Source organism: Bos grunniens, chromosome 15 (genome assembly GCF_055505025.1).
Source record: "Bos grunniens cultivar Pamir isolate PY7600 chromosome 15, Bosgru_T2T1.0, whole genome shotgun sequence".
Taxonomy (NCBI): Eukaryota; Metazoa; Chordata; class Mammalia; order Artiodactyla; family Bovidae; genus Bos; species Bos grunniens.
The window spans coordinates 57,745,090-57,769,663 of record NC_141179.1 but is presented as its reverse complement, the minus strand read 5'-3'; the positions used below and the strand labels follow the sequence as shown (position 1 = coordinate 57,769,663).

The following is a 24,574-nucleotide window of genomic DNA, read 5'->3' as shown; positions in this document are numbered from 1 at the left end:
GGTACAGGGCAAACTGCAGAAGGAATATAGAACCAGTGCACAGGCACAGATTATAATGGGGGTCTCAGAAAGGTCCAGGGCCACTCACTTAATTGAACCCTCCTGGAATAAGGCAGGTAGACTTAACTGAAAGAAAATGAGACCAAGCATTGAACAGGAGGAAAAAAAAATTTTTTAATGGAAATTGTTCTTTAAAATTACCTCATGTGGGGGAAAAGCTGCTATATATGAGCCATTGTTTATAAGTTTACAGATACCTGGAAAGAGAAGAATAGAACATTAACTGAGTTAGTTTAATTGAAGAATTCCCTCTGAAGCAACATATATAATACTTGGATCAATAAATTAATTTTAAAACAAAATATCCCAAATGACTTCCACAGCTGTACCACCTACAAGCACAGTGACACTGTGAAAGAGACTGAATCTAAGAGTCTAATTGTGTCCTTATAACAATAATAAATGGAGCTTTGCAAGGTGCTAACAGATGGCACTTTGCCATATCATGAAATGTGGGCATTTTTTTACCAACTTATTTGGAGGCAGATGAACCTGGAACAACTTGTTTTTCCTCAAGAAAAAATGTCTCAAAAGGAGACTGCGTATCAAGAAATGTTTAATTCTTTAATGCTGATCCAAAGAGAATAAATAGCAATATGTGACTCTTTTTAAAATTTCTTCTGACCCAATGAGAGTGTAGTGAAATGGACTCTCTCATATCGTTTTGGGAAGACTAGATATTGATAAAACTTTTCTGAGGAGAAATTTTTATTGCAATATCATTTATATTAGTAAAGAATCTGAAGGAGATCAGCCCTGGGATTTCTTTGGAAGGAATGATGCTAAAGCTGAAACTCCAGTACTTTGGCCTCCTCATGCAAAGAGTTGACTCATTGGAAAAGACTCTGATGCTGGGAGGGATTGGGGGCAGGAGGAGAAGGGGACGAGAGAGGATGAGATGGCTGGATGGCATCACTGACCCAATGGACGTGAGTCTGAGTGAACTCCGGGAGTTGGTGATGGACAGGGAGGCCTGGCGTGCTGCGATTCATGGGGTCGCAAAGAGTCAGACACAACTGAGCGACTGATCTGATCTGATCTGATACATCAAAATTAGGGAATTGTTTCATTATTAGCGTTCAAACAATTATATTAGGGCTTGGTAAATGACTGCAGTTTGATGAATGCTTATAACAGAGTATTTATAGCTATTTACAATAATGTTTTCAGGCATACTAAGGGCTTGAGAAAATATACATAATGGTAATTTTGAAAAGGACAGAAAATTGTAAACATTGGATGATTCTAATTATGAGGTATATATGTATGTACGTAAATTTAGCACTATTTTGTAACAATGCCAATTTTTAAATTTTATTTTTATACCCTTCTCTGTTTATTGCATGTTTGACAAAGTGCATGAATCATTTAAATGTCAATTTTATCTTTAAAGACTACATAAGCACATAGTGCTATCATTTAGACACATTTGTAGTTTACAGTCTGGATTTCTCTATATTTCTTATTTAGAAAACATCTGATTAACTGTAAAATTTTTAATAAAGATTTAGTGCTTAAATTAATTATTTTGACTGCTAGATAATAAATTAATTATTAATCAGAAGAGAACCAAAATCTGAACATTCCTCTTTGGATGACTTGAAACATAGTTCATTTTACTAATGTGGCATTCTATTTGAATGCAAATTAGTAGATATTAATACAAGTTTCCATTGGCTATCAACTCTTTATTTTTAAAAGTTTTTAGAATGTGACTAACACTATTTCTTCAGCCATCTTTTTCACCCTAACCAATGGCCAGCTCATCTGATACCTGCTGTTTTCTGCTTTGCTCTGTGTAAACTTTGCAATTTTACTTAATTTTCCCTGGTGATACTTTCTCAGTTTTCTGTTGCATCAGACATACTATAGCACAGTGCTAAACATTCAAACAACACAGATGTTTAGAAAGCTAAAGTTAGGTATAATCTCACCTTTCAGAGATAATCTCTAAAATATTTCATATAGAGTCTAGATTTTTTTCATCTGTGTTTAGGAAATGGAATTATATTAGACTTATAGTTTTGTAATAATTTTTTCAACTTAGTAATTGCTTTCAGCTATCTTTCAAAGTCAACAAATAGAGAACTGATACTAATTCTCAATCTCCATCAGTAAAGGGTCTATGTAATACACTTTTTATAATATGTAGAGTATAATAGATGCTGAATACATTTGAGTTGAGTGAATCAAATCACATCATTTTTAATGGATACATTATGTGGATATAACCTAGTGGACAAAGTATCTCCAGTATTACTCTACTGGAGTAGAGTACTCTATTCTATTTTCTGTTTATAAAGCCACAGTGGACAAATATCTACATATATCATTATTCAAGAGTCAGATTTTTTTCTTTGGAAAAAATTTTAAGAAATAAAGTCTATGTTCCAAAGTTTTTGAACATTTCACATTTCAATACATGTTGCCATATGCCCTTAAAAAAGCTTTGTTTCATTTTGTTTTCTTTCATTAAAGGCTGAAAAAAAGAGGGTTGAGAATTTGTTCACTGCATTATATCCTCATATCTAATGCAAGAAGGCAAAGCTTCAGTAGTCAAAAAATACTTCTGAGTGTAATTAGTAACAGTAAATACCATATTGCATTTTGAATTAGTGTTCTTACCCACTTTTGATATTCCATTTTCATATTTGGTGTGCTGCAGCATGTGATAGACTATTCTGCTTCGAGTAGCATTGCTGAAGAAGGTGTCCTTATTGTTAATTATGAAGCTGGGAAGATTAAGGGGGTTGGTTTTAATATTCAGAGCAGACCACAGAATCTAGCAACAGTTATAAGGTCCTGGGTAGTCATCCATGCATTTTTCCCCTTAAAATGAATGCATGTAAAGTATAGTAAATCAGAAGAGAAACCCTCTTCTTAAAAGAAAATCATTTGGCTACAGTTATAAATAATACAGGGCATTATCAAATATTCATTTTAATATCTTTCAGTTTATAAGGAAGCATAGATATCCTCATATTTCTTGTTGAGCACGAAACAAAAACAGATTGTCTTTTGCCTCCCATAAATTTTGTACTACCTTAAGCAATGTGGTTCCAAATAGAACACATTAACAATTGATGTCATTCCCCCATACCTGCACTTTCCAAGCGAGGAGCTAGCTTATTTTGTTTTCAGTACTTTAGCGATAAGCAATGTTTCTCCCTTTCCCTTCATGTCCTACTCTCCCAATGCACAAAGAGTTGCATGAAATAAATGTGAGAGCCAATTATGTAAACAGCAAAAGGGTGATTTCAAGAGATGTTGGGAGAAAAGATATGGGAACTCACTGGTGAATCCGTGCACGGCTGAAGGGGCCAGTATAGCAGTCTGACTCCTCCAGGTCTGGGAAAGCTGACTTGTCAAGAACCATTGGGTTTTGGGACATCCATTTTTTGATTCTCCTAAAATATTTTTGCACCCTGGAACAAGGTCACATTTTTTAACTGAATTAAGTTGCATTCCAGAGTCATGAATGTCTACCTTTCACTACCATTCTGAAAAAGAGTTTCCCAAAGACATACATACATCCACACTCATACCCACACACCTGTATTATTTCTGTGCTCACACAAAGGAAATACATTCCAAAACAGACCAAATCTTGCATTTATTTAAATTCCTTCAGGACAACTAGGTTATCCTCATAAGAAAAGTCTTGTGGAAAAATATTAGAAACTCGTTATGTATAAAGATGGCATAGGAAAAAGCATAAAGAATAAAACCAGTGAGATTATTTATTAAAGGTGTTTGTATACATGTATATGTGTGTGTGTGTGCGTGTGTGTGTGTGTGGTTACAGATCACTTTAGAAAATCTACAGCAATGTGGCTCCACAAACATGGAAACTGAAAAGAAAGAAATGGCTCCAACATACTCAACACACTCAGTTTTAGGAGCCATAGGTCCTATGAGACCAGCAAGGATTTTGGAATCAAGAAAAATTGTGTTCAAAGGCAGCTCTGCATTATGGGTGCTGTAGGGACAAGTTATTTAACTTCTTGCCTTGGTTTCTTCACCCATGAAAGTAATCATACTGACATTGCTAGACAGTTGTGAGTTGGTGTTTTACTTTAAACTTGATTATTAACAACAAGTAAAGTTGAGTCAAGGAGCCTTTGTTGTACTTTCAGGACTTTAATGGACAGTTAAATCACCTGAATATCTTGTTAAAATGCAGATGCTAATTCAACAGGCTTGAGTTCTGAGACCCTGCATTTCTAACTAGCTTCTGTGGTGCTCATCCTGCTATCCATGAACTCAGCTATGTCATACTTATAAAAATGTGCTATATTTATACACTATGAGGTCTATCTTTGGCAATTTTTGGCTTCTTCTGTAATAGTAAGTCAAAGTGGCAGGAAAGAATATTTTCCTAGAGAAGTACAATGTCTCATAATATTTGGTCAACTCTGCTGCTGCTGCTGCTAAGTCGCTTCAGTCGTGTCCGACTCTGTGTGATTCCATAGACGGCCTCCTACCAGGCTCCTCTATCCCTGGGATTCTCCAAGCAAGAACACTGGAGTGGGTTGCCATATCCTTCTTCAATGCATGAAAGTGAAAAGTGAAAGTGAAGTCGCTCACTCGTGTCCGACTCTCAGTGACCCCATGGACTGCAGCCTACCAGGCTCCTCCATCCATGGGATTTTCCAGGCAAGAGTACTGGAGTGGGGTGCCATTGCCTTCTCCATTAAAAAATTTAGTACAACAATCTGCAGGCAATGATCGTATCTTAGAAATTATTTCACTAAAGTCTATTATGGTAAAAATACCATGCATAATTTGAAACAAACGTCAAGTCTTGATGTTAAACTTTAGCACGTAAAGAGTTTGGACCTTTTCTTTACCAAATAAGGTTATCATTTAGATGTCAAATCTTTTTTTTTTGGTTTTTCAGGGATCAGAGTGTTTCTTTCTAGCCTAAAATAACACATTAAAATTATCTGAAGAGTCTTTTTTGTTTCTTCTTACTACAAAGAAAGTCTCTGAAATCACAAAACATCACCACATTCTAGCCACTTGTGCACAGACATGTGAAAACACTGAGTGTGTTTTAAAGCAACTATTCTAACTTCTCAAATTCAGCCTAGTGAAGAAAACAATGGTATAGAAGCGAGAGGATGAAATTGCCAGTATGGAAACTGAGCCAAACATTTCCAGTCTTTGAGCTTTAGGTCCCTCATCTGTAAAAACAGGAAGTAATTCCATCTGTCCTACTTCATTAGGTGGCTAGGAGGATCAAATAAAAGAGGCATCTGATGACAATTAGAAAACACTGATAAGCTACAGGACTCAAGGGCCTATTATCTCTGACAAAATTAGACAAACGAAATAAAGTGACTTTTAGATCATCATTGACCTTTTAAAGAAAAATAAATCATATTATCAGCTTAGGCTTTTCACACACTTACTGTGAAGGAAAAAATGATGCCTGCTAATGAAATGCAGTCAGTTCAGTTCAGATCAGTTGCTCAGTTGTGTCCGCCTCTTTGCAACCCCATGAATCGCAGTATGCCAGGCCTCCCTGTCTGTCACCAACTCTCAGAGTCTACCCAAACCCATGTCCATTGAGTTGGTGATGCTAACCAACCATCTCATCTCTGTTGTCCCCTTCTCCTGCCCTCAATCTCACCCAGCATCAGGGTCTTTTCCAATGAGGCAGCTCTTCACATCAGGTGGCCAAAGTATTGGAGTTTCAGCTTCAGCATCAGTCCTTCCAATGAACACACAGGACTGATCTCCTTTAGGATGGGCTGGTTGGATCTCCTTGAAGGCCAAGGGACTCTCAAGAGTCTTCTCCAACACCACAGTTCAAAAGCATCAATTCTTTGGTGCTCAGATTTGTTTATAGTTCAACTCTCAGATCCATACAAGACTACTGGAAAAACCATAGCCTTAACTAGACGGAGTTTTGTTGCCAAAGTAATGTCTCTGCTTTTTAATATGCTATCTAGGTTGATCATAACTTTCCTTCCAAGGAGTAAGTATCTTTAATTTCATGGCTGCAATCATGATCTCCAACGATTTTGGAGCCCCCAAAAATAAAGTCAGCCACTATTTCCACTGTTTCCCCATCTATTTGCCATGAAGTGATGGGACTGGATGGCATGATCTTAGTTTTCTGAATGTTGAGCTTTAAGCCAACTTTTCACTCTCCTCTTTCACTTTCAAGAGGCTCTTTAGTTCTTCTTCACTTTCTGCCTTAAGGGTGGTGTCATCTGCATATCTGAGGTTATTGATATTTCTCCTGGCAATCTTGATTCGAGCTTGTGCTTCCTCCAGCCCAGCGTTTCTCATGATGTACTCTGCATAGAAGTTAAATAAGCAGGGTGATAATATACAGCCTTGACGTACTCCTTTTCCTATTTGGAACCAGTCTGTTGTTCCATGTGCAGTTCTAACTGTTGCTTCCTGACCTGCATACAGGTTTTTCAAGAAGTAGGTCAGGTGGTCTGGTATTCCCATCTCTTGAAGAATTTTCCACAGTTTATTGTGATCCACACAGTCAAAGGCTTTGGCATAGTCAATAAAGCAGAAATAGATGTTTTTCTGGAACTCTCTTGCTTTTTCCATAGTCTCTGGTTCCTCTGCCTTTTCTAAAACCAGCTTGAACATCAGGAATTCACAGTTCACGTATTGCTGAAGCCTGGCTTGGAGAATTTTGAGCATTACTTTACTAGTGTGTGAGATGAGTGTAATTGTGTGGTAGTTTGAGCATTCCTTGGCATTGCCTTTCTTTGGGATTGGAATGAAAACTGACCTTTTCCAGTCCTGTGGTCACTGCTGAGTTTTCCAAATTTGCTGACTTATTGACTGCAGCACTTTCACAGCATCATCCTTCAGGATTTGAAAGAGCTCAACCGGAATTCCATCACCTCCACTAGCTTTGTTCATAGTGATACTTCCTAAGGCCCACTTGACTTCACATTCCAGGATGTCTGGCTCTAGATGAGTGATCACACCATTGTGATTATCTGGGTAGTGAAGATCTTTTTTGTATAGTTCTTCTGTGTATTCTTGCCACCTCTTCTTAATATCTTCTGCTTTTGTTAGGTTAATACCACTTCTGTCCTTTATTGAGCCCATCTTTGCATCAAATGTTCCCTTGGCATCTCTAATTTTCTTGAAGAGATCTCTAGTGTTTCCGGTTCTATTGTTTTCCTCTATTTCTTTGCACTGATTGTAAAGGAAGGCTTTCTTATCTCTCTTTGCTGTCTTTGGAATTCTGCATTCAGATGCTTGTATCTTTCCTTTTGTATCTTTCCTTTTCTCCTTTGCTTTTCGCTTCTCTTCTTTTCACAGCTATTTGTAAGACCTCCCCAGACCACCATTTTGCATTTTTTTTCTTGGGGACGGTCTTGATTCCTGTCTCCTGTACAATGTCAAAAAATTCCGTCCATAGTTCTTCAGGCACTCTATCAGATCTAGTCCCTTAAATCTATTTCTCACTTCCACTGTATAATCATATTTGACTTTATTTACGTCATACCTGAATAGTCTAGTGGTTTGCCCAACTTTCTTCAATTTAAGTCTGAATTTGGCAATAAGGAGTTCATGATCTGAGCCACAGTCAGCTTCCGGTCTTGTTTTTGCTGACTCTATAGAGCTTCTCCATCTTTGGCTGCAAAGAATATAACCAATCCAATTTCAGTGTTGACCATCTGGCGATGTCTATGTGTCAGGACATGTCCAATGCAGTCATGGTTGGATCTGAATCACATGATGTGAAGATCTAGCTTATTACTTAATTTCTTTGATTCTCATTCAGTTTTCTCATCTCTTAATTGAAGGGATATCCTGATAACTAGATAGATAAAGCCTGACCCTACAGTGCAAAGTGAAGACTCAATAAAATTTATGACATTAATAAGGAAAAGGAATATCACTACTACTTCTACAACCAACACAACCACCCCCAGGCCATCATTGCAATCTAATGTATTATCGACACTCTACCAAACCAGATAATCACAATGGTGTGATCACTCACCTAGAGCCAGTCATCCTGGAATGTGAAGTCAAGTGGGCTTTTGGAAGTATCACTACAAACTAATCTAGGAAAGGTGAGGGACTTCCAGTTGAGCTATTTAAAATCCTAAAAGATGATGCTGTGAAACTGTTGCACTCAATATGCCAGCAAATTTGGAAAACTCAGCAGTGGCTACAGGACTGGAAAAGGTCAGTTTGCATTCCAATCCCAAAGAAAGGCAATGACAAGGAATGCTCAAACTACTGCACAATTGCACTCATCTCACACACACACTAGCAAATAATGCTCAAAATTATCCAAGCCAGGCTTCAATGATGCATGAACCATGAACTTCCAGATGTTCAAGCTGGATTTAGAAAAAGCAGAGGAACCAGAGGTCAAATAGCCAGAGTCTGTTGGATTATGGAAAAAGCAAGAGAGTTCCAAAAAAACTTCTACTTCTGCTTTATTGACTACACCAAAGCCTTTGACTGTGTGGATCACAACAAACTGTGGAAAGTTCTTAAAGAGATGGAAATACCAGACCACCTGACCTGCCTCCTGAGAAATCTGTATGCAGGTCAACAAGCAACAGTTAGGACTGGACAAGGAAAAACAGACTAGTTCCAAATCGGAAAAGGAGTACATCAAGGCTATATATTGTCACTTTGCTTATTTAACTTATATGTAGAGTACATCATGCAAAATGCCAGGCTCGATGAAGCACAAGCTGGTATCAAGACTGCCACAAGAAATATCAGTAACTTCACATATGCTGATGAAACCACCATTATGGCAGAAAGTGAAGAATTAAAGAGCCTCTTGATGAAAGAGGAGTGGAAAAATTTGGCTTAAAACTCAACAGTCAGAAAACTAAGATCATGGCATCTCATCCCATCACTTCATGGCAAATAGATGGGGAAACAGTGGAAACAGTGAGAGACTTTATTTTCAGTTCAGTATAGTCGCTCAGTCATGTCCAACTCTGTGTGACCCCATGAATTGCAACACGCCAGGCCTCCCTGTCCATCACCAACTCTGAAGTTCACTCAGACTCATGTCCCTTGAGTCAGTGATGGCATCCAGCCATCTCATCCTCTGTTGTCCCCTTCTCCTCCAGCCCCCAATCCCTCCCAGAATCAGAGTCTTTTCCAATGAGTCAACTTTTCGCATGAGGTGGCCAAAGTACTGGAGTTTCAGCTTTAGCATCATTCCTCCAGAGAAATCCCAGAGCTGATCTCCTTCAGAATGGACCGGTTGGATCTCCTTGCAGTCCGAGGGACTCTGAAGAGTCTTCTCCAACACCACAGATCAAAAGCATCAGTTCTTTGGCACTCAGCTTTCTTTATATATAGTCCAACTCTCACATCCATACATGACCACAGGAAAAACCATAGCCTTGACTAGACAGACCTTTGTTGGCAAAGTAATGTCTCTGCTTTTGAATATGCTATCTAGGTTGGTCATAACTTTCCTTCCAAGGAATAAGCATCTTTTCATTTCATGGCTGCAGTCACCATCTGCAGTGATTTTGGAGCCCCAAAAAATAAAGTCTGACACTGCTTCCCCATCTACTTCCCATGAAGTGATGGGACCGGATGCCATGATCTTTGTTTTCTGAATGTTGAGCTTTAAGCCAACTTTTTCACTCTCTACTTTCACTTTCATCAAGAGGCTTTTTGGTTCCTCTTCACTTTCTGCCTTAAGGGTGGTGTCATCTGCATATCTGAGGTTATTGATATTTCTCCCGACAATCTTGATCCCAGCTTGTGTTTCTTCCAGTCTAGCGTTTCTCATGATGTACTCTGCATATAAGTTAAATAAGCAGGGTGATAATATACAGCCTTGACGTACTCCTTTTCCTATTTGGAACCAGTCTGTTGTTCCATGTCCAGTTCTAACTGTTGCTTCCTGACCTGCATACAAGTTTTTCAAGAAGCAGGTCAGGTGGTCTGGTATTCCCATCTCTTTCAGAATTTTCCACAGTTTATTGTGATCCACACAGTCAAAGGCTTTGGCATAGTCAATAAAGCAGAAATAGATGTTTTTCTGGAACTCTCTTGCTTTTTCCATGATCCAGCAGATGTTGGCAATTTGATCTCTGCTTCCTCTGCCTTTTCTGAAACAAGCTTGAACATCAGGAAGTTCATGGTTCACGTATTGCTGAAGCCTGGCTTGGAGAATTTTGAGCATTACTTTACTAGTGTGTGAGATGAGTGCAATTGTGTGGTAGTTTGAGCATTCCTTGGCATTGCTTTTCTTTGGGATTGGAATGAAAACACCTTTTCCAGTCCTGTGGCCACTGCCGAGTTTTCCAAATTTGCTGGCATATTGAATGCAGCACTTTCACAGCATCATCTGCCAGGATTTGAAATAGCTCAACTGGAATGCTGTCACCTCCACTAGCTTTGTTTGTAGTGATGCTTTCTAAGGCCCACTTGACTTCACATTCCAGGATGTCTGGCCTAGATAAGTGATCGCACCTATGTGATTATCTGGGTCATGAAGATCATTTTTGTATAGTTCTTCTGTGTATTCTTGCCATCTCTTCTTAATATCTTCTGCTTCTGTTAGGTCCATACCATTTCTGTCCTTTATCAAGCCCATCTTTGCATGAAATGTTCCCTTGGTATCTAATTTTCTTGACGAGATCTCTAGTCTTTCCCATTCTGTTCTTTTCCTCGATTTCTTTGCATTGATCACTGAGGAAGGCTTTCTTATCTCTTCTTGCTATTCTTTGGAACTCTGCATTCAGATGTTTATATCTTTCTTTTTCTCCTGTGCTTTTCACTTCTCTTCTTTTCACAGCTATTTGTAAGGCCTCCCTAGACAGCCATTTGCTTTTTTGCATTTCTTTTCCATGGGGATGTTCTTGATCCCTGTCTCCTGTACAATGTCACAAACCTCATTCCATAGTTCATCAGGCACTCTATCTATCAGATCTAGGCCCTTAAATCTGTTTCTCACTTCCACTGTATAATCATAAGGGATTTTATTTAGGTCATACCTGAATGGTCTAGTGGTTTTCCCTACATTCTTCAATTTAAGTCTGAATTTGGTAATAAGGAGTTCATGATCTGAGCCACAGTCAGCTCCTGGTCTTGTTTTTGTTGACTGTATAGAGCTTCTCCATCTTTGGCTGCAAAGAATATAATCAATCTGATTTCGGTGTTGACCATCTGGTGATGTCCACGTGTAGAGTCTTCTCTTGTGTTGCTGGAAGAGGGTGTTTGCTATGACCAGTGCATTTTCTTGGCAAAACTCTATTAGTCTTTGCCCTGCTTCATTCTGCATTCCAAGGCCAAATTTGCCTGTTACTCCAGTTTCTTGACTTCCTACTTTTGCATCCCAGTCCCCTATAGTGAAAAGGACATCTTTTTTGGGTGTTAGTTCTAAAAGGTTTTGTAGGTCTTCAAAGAACCATTCAACTTCAGCTTTTTAGCATTACTGGTAGGGGCATAGACTTGGATTACTGTGATATTGAATGGTTTGCCTTGGAAACGAACAGAGATCATTCTGTCGTTTTTGAGATTCCATCCAAGTACTGCATTTCGGAATCTTTTGTTGCCCATGATGGATACTTCATTTCTTCTGAGGGATTCCTGCCCGCAATAGTAGATATAATGGTCATCTGAGTTAAATTCACCCATTCCAGTCCATTTTAGTTCGCTGATTCCTAGAATGTTGACATTCACTCTTGCCATCTCTTGTTTGACCACTTCCAATTTGCCTTGATTCATGGACCTGACATTCCAGGTTCCTATGCAATATTGCTCTTTACAACATTAGACCTTGCTTCTATCGGACTTTATTTTAGGGGGCTCCAAAATCACTGCAGATGGTGACTGCAGCCACCAAATTAAAAGATGCTTGATCCTTGGAAGAAAAGTTATGACCGACCTAGACAGCATATTACAAAGCAGAGATATTACTTTGCCAACAAAGGTCCATCTAGTCAAAGCTTTGCTTTTTCCAGTAGTCATGTATGGATATTTGAGTTGGAGTATAAAGAAAGCTGAGTGCTAAAGAATTGATGCTTTTGAACTGTGGCGTTGGAGAAGACTCTTGAGAGTCCCTTGGACTGCAAGGAAATCCAACCAGTCCATCCTAAAGAAGTTCAGTCCTGAGTGTTCATTGGAAGGACTGCTGCTGAAGCTGAAACTCTAATATTTTGGCCACCTGGTGTGAAGAACTGACTCATTTGAAAAGACCCTGATGGGTGGGAAAGATTGAAGGTGGGAGGTTAAGGGGACGAAGGAGGATGAGATGGTTGAATGGTATCAGTGACTCAGTGGAGATGAGTTTGAGTAAGCTCTGGGAGTTGGTGATGGACAAGGAAGCCTGGCATGCTGCAGTCCATGGGGTCGCAAAGAGTCACACACAACTGAGCAACTGAACTGAACTGAACTGAACTGAACCAAACCTTTATCACATTAGCCATTTTGCAAACTCAAGATTTTATGGCAAAATGTGAAGATTACTTCTAACAGAGCTTTAAGTTTATTTGCTAAAATCAGTGCAGAGCAGAGAATTCAAGGGAACTTGAAAATAAATCTGGATTAAAGGGTCAAAAGAACTTGTCAGAGCATACCAGCTATAAAAGTTAGGGCATGAGATGCAGGGTTGGTGAAAAGGAGTGATAATGAAATCATTCCTTTTCCCTGATCTGTAAAACTGGTTATGCTTTGTTATGCCTCCCTAAAGGGTTGTTTTGAAACTGCTTTGAAAATTGAATATTAAATTGCTTTGTAAACTAATTATAGATAGCAGCAATGCTTGAACTGTATTTTTATATACATATTCTATCAATATGCCTGTAGAAACAATGATCTTCAAAGCCTGGATAATTGCCTGTACCTATTTATCCCCTAATGTTTATTGGCCAAATTACCCATGCACAAAACATTTCTCCCACATCAGAAAAGGGAAAGCACAGTGCCATCTAACTGCACACTCTGACTTTTGCTTCCCTCTTTCCAACTGTCTACAAATTGGGTTTTATAATTCTATAACAATGATGACGCCCACACACACATGCAAACATTTAAGTTTACTTTTCCAAAGGCCAAGTTTTAAGAAAAATCAAAATCAGTCATTTCCTTAATTGAAAATGTAAACGCAAGCAAATACCAAGACAATCATTTTTTTCAGTTTAATATCATGTATTTTATAAATTTGCCTTTCCTATTTATTTGTTACCCTCCTCATATGCATCCACTAACACAAGAACAAAGAAAACTATTTGTAATATGTAAATTGTAAGTCAGTAAGCTAGAGTACCACTTAAAATAAATTAACAATCATTTGGAATAACTGGTAATCTTATTTTAATTTCATAAAATGAAAGAAAAAATAATAAACACAAAAGAAAATAAAACATATTATGACACATAATATAGTGTTCATTTTTCTAGTTTACTTCTGTTTGACCAAAATAGAAAAGAAAAGCATTTTCTACTATTAAAAATGTTAAAGAAACAGAATTTAGAATACATATTTATCAGGAATTCTAAACACAAGTTTACTCTAAAACTAAATTACGACGGCATGACATAGACATTTGTCGCCAATTTAATATACAGGATTTTATCCTTCTGTAAGTCTCTGAAAGGAATACACCTGTATAGCAGAAAATCCACCACTTACATAGTGGCAAAAATCCCACTAATTCTATACAGCACCCAGAAGTAAACCCAAATATGTTTTCTCAACACAATCCAGTATTGAACAGGCATGTGTAGAGAAAAACCCACAGTTGTATAATTATGTAAAATCCCAATGAATTTGCCCTTGTTATGCGAAACTAACTTTGGAAATTTGCTATATAGACCAGGAACAAATGAACACAAGTGAAATGATGAATGCTCACAGTAACTCTGAATGTGTCAACCTGACAAACAGAAAAATCTGACTGGCTAAGGAACATCATTAATTTTATTAAAAGCCATTTAAGTTCTAATTCCTTTTAACATCCATCCAAATTTCAAGTTTTCCCCCCATGATTTGCTTTTGTTGTCACCTATTCCAACCACACTCAAATTTAGTGTTTAAAGGAGTATACTCTTCTACTCTTGAATTCAAAATGTTCCTGTTTTAAAGTTCTAAATTATATTTAGATATTTCTTTGGTAAAAGAACTAGATTTATTAAATTCTTTCCTGAAACGGTCAGATATTTACACTGTATTTTTCTAGTTTCTGTGTCATTCTGATTTGCAACGTCCTGCAGTATCATTCACTAGAGCCTACTACATGACATTCACATTCTGCTTTGGTTAATTGATTTTTTTGCAAGGAGCAGAGCAGTCAAATATTATAAGCCTTTTGTTTGTAGAGTTCATTAAATGAAAGCTCATTTCCTCCAGTGAAAAGGGGCCAAGGCAATTCAGGTGGGAGGGTTTCTTGTGTCTCAGGGTTATGTTTTAATTATTTCCTTTGCCATAGCTACTGTTACCACAATACGTAAGGAGATGTTGTTTTGAGATAAAGCTTTTAAAAAGAAGTTTGCTTTCAATGCCAGAACTGAAAGAGAGTCAGCTTCAGCTCGTGGAATAAAAGTAGGTACGTGATACAAAAGATGCTGTACGGCCTTGGGAAACCACTTCATCATTCCGGATGCTAATCTTTCTTTTACCATCTCATCAATAAGAGGCTTGGATTAGATGATCCAAAAGGCCTCTACTGTGTCTATTACTTTAGTGGGTCATCATTTACCTATAATCCTGGCTTTATAACTATTTTTAAAATTAAAATCTCCTAAAACACTAACTAGCAATTAAAATCCTTGTTCTATAATATTATATAAAAGGAGGATTATAGGAATGGCAATGGCAAATAGGAAAAAATAGATCATGATTTTAAGCATTATTAAATTTGGCATAATCACTTTGGAAATCTCTTGCATAAATAATAAAGTTCCCCTTTGTAAAATTTACAACTGCTGTTACAGATAATCAAATGCATTTTTATTGTTTTTCCCAAATGACAAATTGGTTATAAACAAATTACATATCACCCACCAACCTGCCCATTGATTTGCTCCTCCGGTCAGTGTAATAAGATTTTTTCCTAAAAAAGAAAGAAAGAAAGAAATCAGCTGAGGAAAGTCACATGAAAATCGTGAAATCAGAGAGTGACAGCATTCAATTATACTGAGCATTTCAATACTCTCATTTTCACATGCTAAAGAAAGACATGAAATAAACCAGTATAACAGGAAGAACATTTCCCAGGTGTCTCAGTGGGTAAAGAATCAGCCTGCAATGCAGGAGATGCAGAAGACATGTTGTTCGATCCCTTGGATTGGAAAGATCCCCTGGAGGAGGACATGGCAACTCACTCCATAATTCTTGCCTGGATAATCCCATGGACAGAGGAGCCTGGTGGGCTACAGACCATGGGGGTTGCAAAGAATCAGACACGACTAAAGCGACTGAGAACACACACAAATAGGAAGAACGGTGAATTTGCATTGTTTTAATTTCAGACCCTAAGTTACTAATAACAGAGACACTTCATAAATCAATAGATCATTTTTGAACATTTGATTTTTTTTTTAAGTTTAAAAAAATATTTATTTATTTGGCTGTTCTAGGTCTTAGTTGCAGCATGTGGGATCTAGTTCCCCAACCAGGGATCAAATTCAGGTGCTCTGCAATGGGAGTTCAGAGTCTTAGCCCCTAGGCCACCAGGGAAGTCCCTTAATTATCTTTTGAAAGTCTGTCTTTTGCTGCTGCTGCTGCTGCTAAGTCGCTTCAGTCGTGTCCGACTCTGCGCGACCCCATAGAAGGCAGCCCACCAGGCTCCCCTGTCCCTGGGATTCTCCTGGCAAGAACACTGGAGTGGGTTGCCATTTCCTTCTCCAATGCAGGAAAGTGAAAAGTGAAAGTGAAGTCGCTCAGTCGGGTCCGACTTTTATCAATCCCACGGACTGCAGCCCACCAGGCTCCTCCGTCCATGGGATTTTCCAGGCAAAAGTACTGGAGTGGGGTGCCATTGCCTTCTCCGTCTTCATTGTGTAGTCTTCTACACAATGCATATTAATCAGAGCATAGGCTTGTATGTTCTACAAAGTCATCTATCCATCTAAACACATATGTACTGAATATTTCTGATATTGCAAAGAATTCTATTATAACCTTAATATTATAATTAGAATTATATTATAATTAAATTATAACCATTAAAAATTTAGAGAAAAAAGAGGGTCTTTACCCTCAAAAAGCTACTTTACAGTTGAGGAGAGAGGTGATAGTTATAATAAAGTGTGATAACACAGTAAAACAGAGAGGGCTATAGAAGTACCTAGGAAGGGATCTCATTTAGCCTTTGTAGATGTAGGAGAAAGGAGATAGGGAAGCCTTCATCACTATGTGTTATCTGTGCTGAGTCTTAAATTCAACCTTGTTGAATGACAGGAGTCTTCTAAACGGAGTACTTAGGACACAGCATTTTAGCCTGAGGTAGCTCGGAGAAGGCGATGGCACCCCACTCCAGTACTCTTGCCTGGAAAATCCCATGGACGGAGGATCCTGGTGGGCTGCAATCCGTGGGGTCGAGAAGAGTCGGACACGACTGAGCAACTTCACTTTCACTTTTCACTTTCATGCATTGGAGAAGGAAATGGCAACCCACTCCAGTGTTCTTGCCTGGAGAATCCCAGGGACGGGGGAGCCTGGTGGGCTGCCATCTATGGGGTTGCACAGAGTCGGACACGACTGAAGCGACTTAGCAGCAGCAGCAGCAGCAGCACATGAATGGTTATGGGAGCAAGTGAACCATTGTAAAATTCAGGGAATTTTTACTAATTTGATAATTGCCAGCATATAAATTGCAAGTTGAGGATCATAAAGAGGTGAGGGGATAATGAACAAGGCATATATAATGAAGGATCTTAACCACTGATGCTAAGGTTTTGGACTGAAAGATATTGAATGTATTAAGTAAATGTGTACCATTCTGATTAATTCACACTCTAGAAGATTCTCACTAAATCTACATCTTGGAGCTCAAGAATCTCATTTGGGACCTTCTAAAATGCCTCTTTACCCCCACCCACCAAAACCCATTCCAGAGAATCAGAAGACTCCTCTGCAGTGCATGTGGTTTCTAGAAAGCAGGGCTGAGAGTCAGTACAATTGACATTTAGTCCTGTATTATTAACTGCTTAGAAAACCTGAAAACATTCTGAGCTACTGTATTTCATAGCAATCACCAGTCACAATCCTAGAAAAGAATTTTAACTTGTCCCTGACACACTCTAACACTAATTATAAGTATGGAGTTTGAATGCTTGCTCTGCTTATCCTAAACTCACATTTAAATACCACTTCCTTTATTTTTTTCAAATATACACAGGTTTGTGTGCATATGTCATTTACTCCCTATTGGGCTATAAACCCATCTTCACTCTAAAACTCTCACATCATTTACCCCATTATTATATAACTGTTCACTGACTATCTTATATAGGAGATCGGGCTTCTTAAAGATGCCAGTTTCAGTTCATCTGACTTTGTGTATATGGTATATTCTTTGGTAAATAGTAATGAGGATTCCCATGACTGATGAATAAATGAATGAGCTTTTAACTCACAGCTGCATTTATTTCCTTCAGTGCCTGAGGGTACTTTCAATTTAATAACATTTACTAAATAAGGTATATCTTTAAAAAACTACAAATGTAGAAATTAGTTTAAAATAATTGTCAGTGTCAAAAAAATCTAGGAATGTGATTAAGAGATGATAAGGATTATGATTACTATAATTATCAGTTGTGGATATGGTAAGGAATAACATAAAAAGACAAGGGAACATTGAGACTAAATGTTATCCTCTTTTTATTGTTACTATTTTGAAATATTTCTTTCAAGCATTTTTAAAAATTTTGAAATGCTTTCGGAGAAATAAAAAACAAGTGAAGGAAGAATATCATACAAGATGAATACATGTGGTTTTTAGACCATAAAAACAAATAAAATTAAGAGACTCACTTTTCCCAATTAACTAACATTCTAATTACCAGTCAAATCTAGGATGAACTATGTATGACAATTAATGCTGTAATGTCCTCTTACTTGAGGATTGGTTACTGTTTATCTTGAGGACATGCCCATAATGGCTTGTATCTGCGCGGCTGTATAAAAGGGGGAGCTTTCTTTCTGTCTTTGCAATCTCAGTGAATTTCCTGTGACGCAAGCCGCATTTGGTTTAATGCTTATTTATGATAAAAAGCGTGATCTTTCTCTCGTATCTTTGTGGAGAAGTTTCTTTACTTGGGGAAGATTTAGTTCTTAATTACATTCCCCTAACATATACGAGTGAACCTTTAACCCACTCAGTCAATAATAACTTGCAATTCTCCTTAGTCTTTCTGCATAAATGAACCTGCAGGACCAAATTATTTCCACACACAATCTTCATTACATAATTTATTAACTGCATATTGTTCATTGACAGAGCTTTCTTTATTTTCCCTTATTTTTTCATTTGAAAGATCCTTCTATTTTACACCTTATGTCAAGACAGCATTTTTTTTTGTTCCATCATAAGTTTATTTTTTTTCTTATATGATATTGTACATGTTTTAATGCCATTCTCCCAAATCACCACCACCGCCCCCCCCACAGAGTCCAGGACTGTTCTGTACATCTGTGTCTCTTTTGCTGTCTCGCATACAGGGTTGTCATTACCATCTTTCTAAATTCCATATATATGCATTAGTATACTGTATTGGTGTTTTTCTTTCTGGCTTACTTCACTCTGTATAATAGGCTCCAGTTTCACCCACCTCATTAGAACTGATTACAGTCACTCAAAATGATTTATAAGTAAATCATTATCTCAATCACTGTTTCCAACCAGTGTTTCACATAGCCAGTGGCCACATGTGAAGATGTTTGCAGGTCCAAATGAGAAGGACTGTCATATGAGAGGGACCCTGGCCCCTGCTCCTTGTTAAGCGAAGCTCCTGTACTTTTATCTATTTTACACACTGGGGTCTCTGTATGTTATTACATCACTTTATTTTTGAGTGAGTTATCCTTTGCATACAAAGGTGATCTAAGTTTATTCCCAACAATAATAAAAGGTTATTCTTAGTTGTTTTAAAAAATTCTCCCAAATTTGCTCTGATTAAAACATTTGTGGGAATAAAAGCTTGAGGAAAGACAGAAGGTTGACCCATATTGAACTCAGTCTGAGAAGCTACAGGATGACTGAATCATCTTAAATAGGCTTGCCCACTTTAATATAAGATGGGTAAGAATGAATATGAATCACCTTGAATAAAAAGAAAAGTGAGGAAAGTGGGAATTGATATTTATGTAATATAGAAGACACACAAAGTCATTCCTAATAGAATAAAAGATAGAAAATGTGGGATATTTTAATTCTCAGATTTTTTTGGTTAGTTATGAAACATCAAGTCCAGTATGCAGGCCATTTTAATCAAGAAAAGAAATAGCTAGACAATTTAGATATACAAAATTCTATATATGCAGAATATTCAAGCATAGGCTCTAGATAAAATGTTGAAGTTTTGTGTTCAAACAGTAAGTTAGCAGAAAACTTTTGTAGGAAGGGTTATAACTCTAATAATTTTTTCTGAATAAATTTGCAGGTTTTCTTTATGGAATGCAATATAGGTTTCACTACTGAATATGGAATAGTCAAGCATGCATATGTCCCTCTTACATAAATTTTTTTAAAAATCTTGTCTTGAAAAGAGATATGCATTTTTCCTATTTAAGTTCTTTGATGTCTATCCATTTCTTAATTTTAAGACAATATGTATGTCTATATATGTCCTTAAATATGATAACAATTGACATTTGGAAATTGAGCTGACAATCATGAAAATACTTTGCCACTTATTTTATACTTAAATAATATTCCCTCTTTATGAGCTGACTGCTATCCCAAATTTTAGGCATACCTTATAAATAAATCAGAAGTTGGTTACTAAGGAGTTGGTTAATGCTACATCTATTATTAAAGTAATAGGGAAAGATGTTGCAAAAGAACTCCTCATTCTAGAATTCCTCAGAATGTTTTCTCAAGAACATCATCATATTATGATTTAAAAAATCCATCATTAGATGAAAATTAAGGCAAGGTTGCTCTGTGTAACTGTCTGTTGAAATTTATAAACAATATAAGAATTATAAAAATACTAAAATCCTCAAGACAATATTTCTCTACCAACTATAATAAAATCACTTGGGATGCTTGTTAAAAACGTATATACCCAATCTTATCCTCTGGGTGTAGGTTCTAGGAAACTTTACTTTTGCTGAGTTTCCCAGGTAATTTTGATGTATTCTGAAGATTGAGAATCACTTCTCTAAAAATTCCTACAGTAAATAAACTTATTGTTTAACTTTGAATTTCAAGAACATATTTGGTCACAGGATATTTTTCTTTTACTTTCTCTTGAACCAGTGTTCTTTTGGTATACTTTGGAAAAGCTATATATTTTCTAATATTTATATTATTAAATCAGAAGAATCACAATTGCATTTTTCAAAGTTTCAGTAATGTGGAATTTGTAAACATTATCTTGAAAAACATAAAGAAGAAACTTCAGCCACAGCATCAATTAAAAGAGACAGTAACTATATATATTTCATATTTCTTTCTTTTGATGTATCATAACTCTTCTTTCAAATGCAATCTTATCAGAAAATAAAAATGAATATCATTTATAACAGCAGAACGGTTTTAAAGAACTTCTAAGGAAAAGACACGAAGAAATAATTTTGATACAGATTTTTTAAAAATTATGAGAATATTGATTATTATTTAAATTAGAGTTCCTCAATAGTTATCTGAAAAGTCAAGAGTAAGGGAAATGAGAGGAAAAAGGCCAATATGCTGTAACAGATTTTCAATTTTTAAAAATAATACAATCCAACCAAGATGGTGGAATGAGTTATATGAAACTTGTGACACTAGATTCTTTTGCATTGTCTTTATAAGACTTTTTCCTGATACACTACAGCAGAGTGGACATACTTGAATAGTACTGTTAGGGGAAGCACCCTGATTGAAACCGCCTATCCTGGCCAGGCACCATCGTAACCATCTGCATGAGTTGTTTTATGACAGGAGGTCCTGGTAAGGAACATGGAACTAATAAGCCTCCACCAACCAGAAGAGTTCGGGAAAGGTCAAAAGGAGACACCACATGTCCGACCACCTCCCAGAATCCTTCTCTCTGGCATCCATCTTGGAAGGACTCTGAGTCAGTTGATTGGCTAAAGACAATCCGAAAACTAATCCCATCACCATAAAACCTGAGACTGCAGCCAGAGCTGTTCTCCTGGGTTCCCTTACCCTACTGCTCTCTACCCAGGCGCCCTTTCCCAATAAAATCTCTTGCTTTGTCAGCACATGTGTCTCCTCAGACAATTCATTTCCGAGTGTTAGACAAGAGCCCAGTTTCAGGCCCTGTAAGGGGTCCCCCTTCCTGCAACAGTACTGATAGAGAAAGAAAAAATATTTCTGAAATTATGAGTGTCAAATATTTGGTACAAAGTGAACATGCTAACCAACATTTATTTTTCATTGAAGGAAAGTATAATTTCAAATTAATAATAAGTGTCTTGGCCAGGAACTAAGAATCAGATGATGCCAAATTCCCCCTTGGATAGCAAAAAAGGATTCAGTCTTTTGGACCTCTAGCAGACATGTGTTTTGTATAAAGTTCAGAGGAGGTAATGGAAGCTATGAACCTTTTTGGATGAGATATTTAAACATAATATTCAGTTAACCTGAACATAATCCGAATAATAAAATCTACTGAAATGGCATGCTTTGTGACAGTCTCTAAGAGTTTCTTCCTTTTGCATCTATGAGGCAATTAGTTTGTGCATAAACTCAACTATAACTCCTCTTAGAAACAATGGTGAAATCACAGGAATAGGGGCAGGATGAAGGCATATGGAAATTCATTTGGAATTTTTTTTAGCAATTTCACCCTGATATCAGAAAGTAGGTTATTGTCTTGGGTGTTACACTTCTTTTGCATCTTTGTTTATATCCTGCAAGCAAATTAGAACTTGCTAAAAATAATTTTGTAAGAAAGTAAAATAAATAAGGACCCACAAAATAATAAAGACTTCACTCCCACCCATCAGAAGCAATCACGTTTTAGCATATTATATTCTCCTCCAATTTTTTTCTATTCATTTTACATTGTTAAAATCTCATTGTATAAATAAATGCATATCCTATACATATTTTATTAAATTTTACTACTTATTATTTAACTACAGTCATTAAGAAGTCCTTGTACCCATTCACTTTATAAATGAACTATTTTGCATCACAAGGATATATCTAATTTATTTGAATCCTCTACCGTTGAACATATTTACTTTTTTCACAATTATAAAAAATATTGCAGGGAATGTTTTTACATATTTTTCAATTTTCTTCTTAAGATAAAATATGAAGCTTATGAAAAGTTTTAAGTCTCACAGAAAATAATTTTAAATTGTTTCAGAATATTTTATGAAGATTGAGTCTCACCACATATCAACAGATGTGATTATTCACCATATCTGTGGTAGGTTTGAAGAGTACTACCTGTGAAAGTGTTTGATAATTTTGTAAGTTAAAATGAATCTCATTGTTTTAATTCTGCATGATTCTGTGTAGCATGTACAGACCAAACAAGAAGAAACCAGATAGAGCAAAAGGCAAATATGCTCCATTGTCAGCCTGAAATAAGTCACAGTCATGTATATCAAAAGGCTTTTTTAAGAAGGAGACATAGTGTCAGGAGGAAAAAAATTCCTCAGAAGTCAAAAGACGTAGAGTAGCATGGTGTTTATTTACCTACTTGTGCTCTCAAGACTGGTTCAGTAGAATGACCTGAATTGAAAGAAGTCTTCTGGAGACTTCAAACTATCTAATCACAACACAAATAATATTTCATATGTCCTTACTTGCTTCCTTCAGGGATCAAGTTTCATAAAAATGTACAAACTTCAGGTTCTTATAGATATCATATTAATAATTTATATAAGGTGCTAAAGAATTCTAAGGAATGTTCTTTCCTGTGTTCATCTTCTTTTGTTCTTTTTTTTTATTTAAATTTATTTATTTTAATTGGAGGCTAATTACTTTACAATATTGTATTGGTTTTGCCATATATCAACATGAATCCGCCACGGGTGTACACGTGTTCCCCATCCTGAACCCCCCTCCCACCTCTCTCCCCATATTGTTACTATTATTATTTTTGCCAAGCTCTTCAAGATATTATTTATCTATCTTATAATTATCTGTATAGAGGATTTTGAAACTATTTCTCAAACAGGTTGTTCAGTTGCCCAGTCATGTCCGACTGTTAGCAACTCCATGGACTGCAGCGCCCCAGGCCTCTCTGTCCCTCACCATCTCCCAAAGTTTGCCCAAGTTCATGTCCATTGCATCAGTGATGCCATCTAGCCACCTCATCCTCTGACAGCCTCTTCTCCTTCTACCCTCAATCTTTCCCAGCACCAGTGACTTTTCCAATGAGTCGATTTTCCCATCAGATGACCAAAATACTGGAGCTTCAGCTTCAGCATCAGCCCTTTCAGTGAGTATTCAGAGTCGATTTCCCTTAAGACTGACTGGATTGATTTCCCTTGAGATTGATCCAAACAGGAATGGGAGTCAATTTAGGTATCTAATTCTAATATTGTCACTGTAAAATTCCTTAGTAGTTGCCAGTGCTTAATCAATTTCTGCTTTGTGGGCAATGACTTGTGGGTGCAACTTCCAAAGCCTGAGGAATTTCAGATGATTAAAAAGACAAGACTCTCGAGGCTTGTCATGCGACCCGAGGCTGGCAGCCCTCTCACAGATCTGGTCTCTTCCATGTTACCAGGTCTGATAAATTTCTTCACAGTTTTGAATTGCCCTCTTACTGTTCATGAAAATTCATTATCTAGAGGCTCTTTTCCTTGGCATCTTCTTACCCTGAACCTTTTAAAACCTTTTTTAGCAGTTGATGAAGCATACTGAGCTTCAATGCCAGTTCACGCATGGTATAAACACTTGAATTTCATTGTGAGACATCAGGAAGGAAAGTGATACATTCTGCATATAACACGAAACACACAATATGGGGAAATAGGTTTATTCAATTTTTGACTTTCCTGTAGTCTTGCCTATAGGAAAGGCTGAAACATCTTTGAACTGAGAAGGTCTTTCATTACCATTTATCCTTTGGCACTGAGGACAGAGCCAAGAAACTATCTGGTTGATCTGCACCTGAGGAAAGTTTCCTGATAACTGCTACATACAGAATGCCGAATCTGTATACGTAAGAATGCTACACACTTACTTCTGTCACAAAAACAAGAGTTCCATCTACCTATATTAAATAAGTGAGACTGATCTTGGGAATAGTAAGTAAAATTGGAAAACAACTATCTTTCCCTCCTTCCAGTCTAGTCCAGCTAGAAATGATATAAAGCATCCAGGGAACCTGGAAGCTTACACTAGGCAAGGAAATTAGAAGGTAAGATAAATGGCCAAAATTGACTAAA

At 37.1% G+C, this 24,574-nt stretch overlaps 1 protein-coding gene across 8 annotated transcripts in view; it reads right to left on the bottom strand.

Moving 5' to 3' along the window:
- ANO3 (anoctamin 3) overlaps positions 1-24,574 on the bottom strand; it is a 496,934-nt gene that overhangs the window by 106,812 nt on the left and 365,548 nt on the right. For all 8 annotated transcript variants that reach the window (XM_086340919.1, XM_086340918.1, XM_086340920.1 and 5 more), the window contains 4 exons: positions 15,054-15,098; positions 3,354-3,485; positions 2,686-2,792; positions 202-257 (listed from right to left, as the gene is read on the bottom strand). In XM_086340919.1, coding sequence (XP_086197045.1) covers positions 202-257; positions 2,686-2,792; positions 3,354-3,485; positions 15,054-15,098 — 340 coding nt within the window. The remainder of the gene's footprint in view (positions 1-201; positions 258-2,685; positions 2,793-3,353; positions 3,486-15,053; positions 15,099-24,574) is intronic.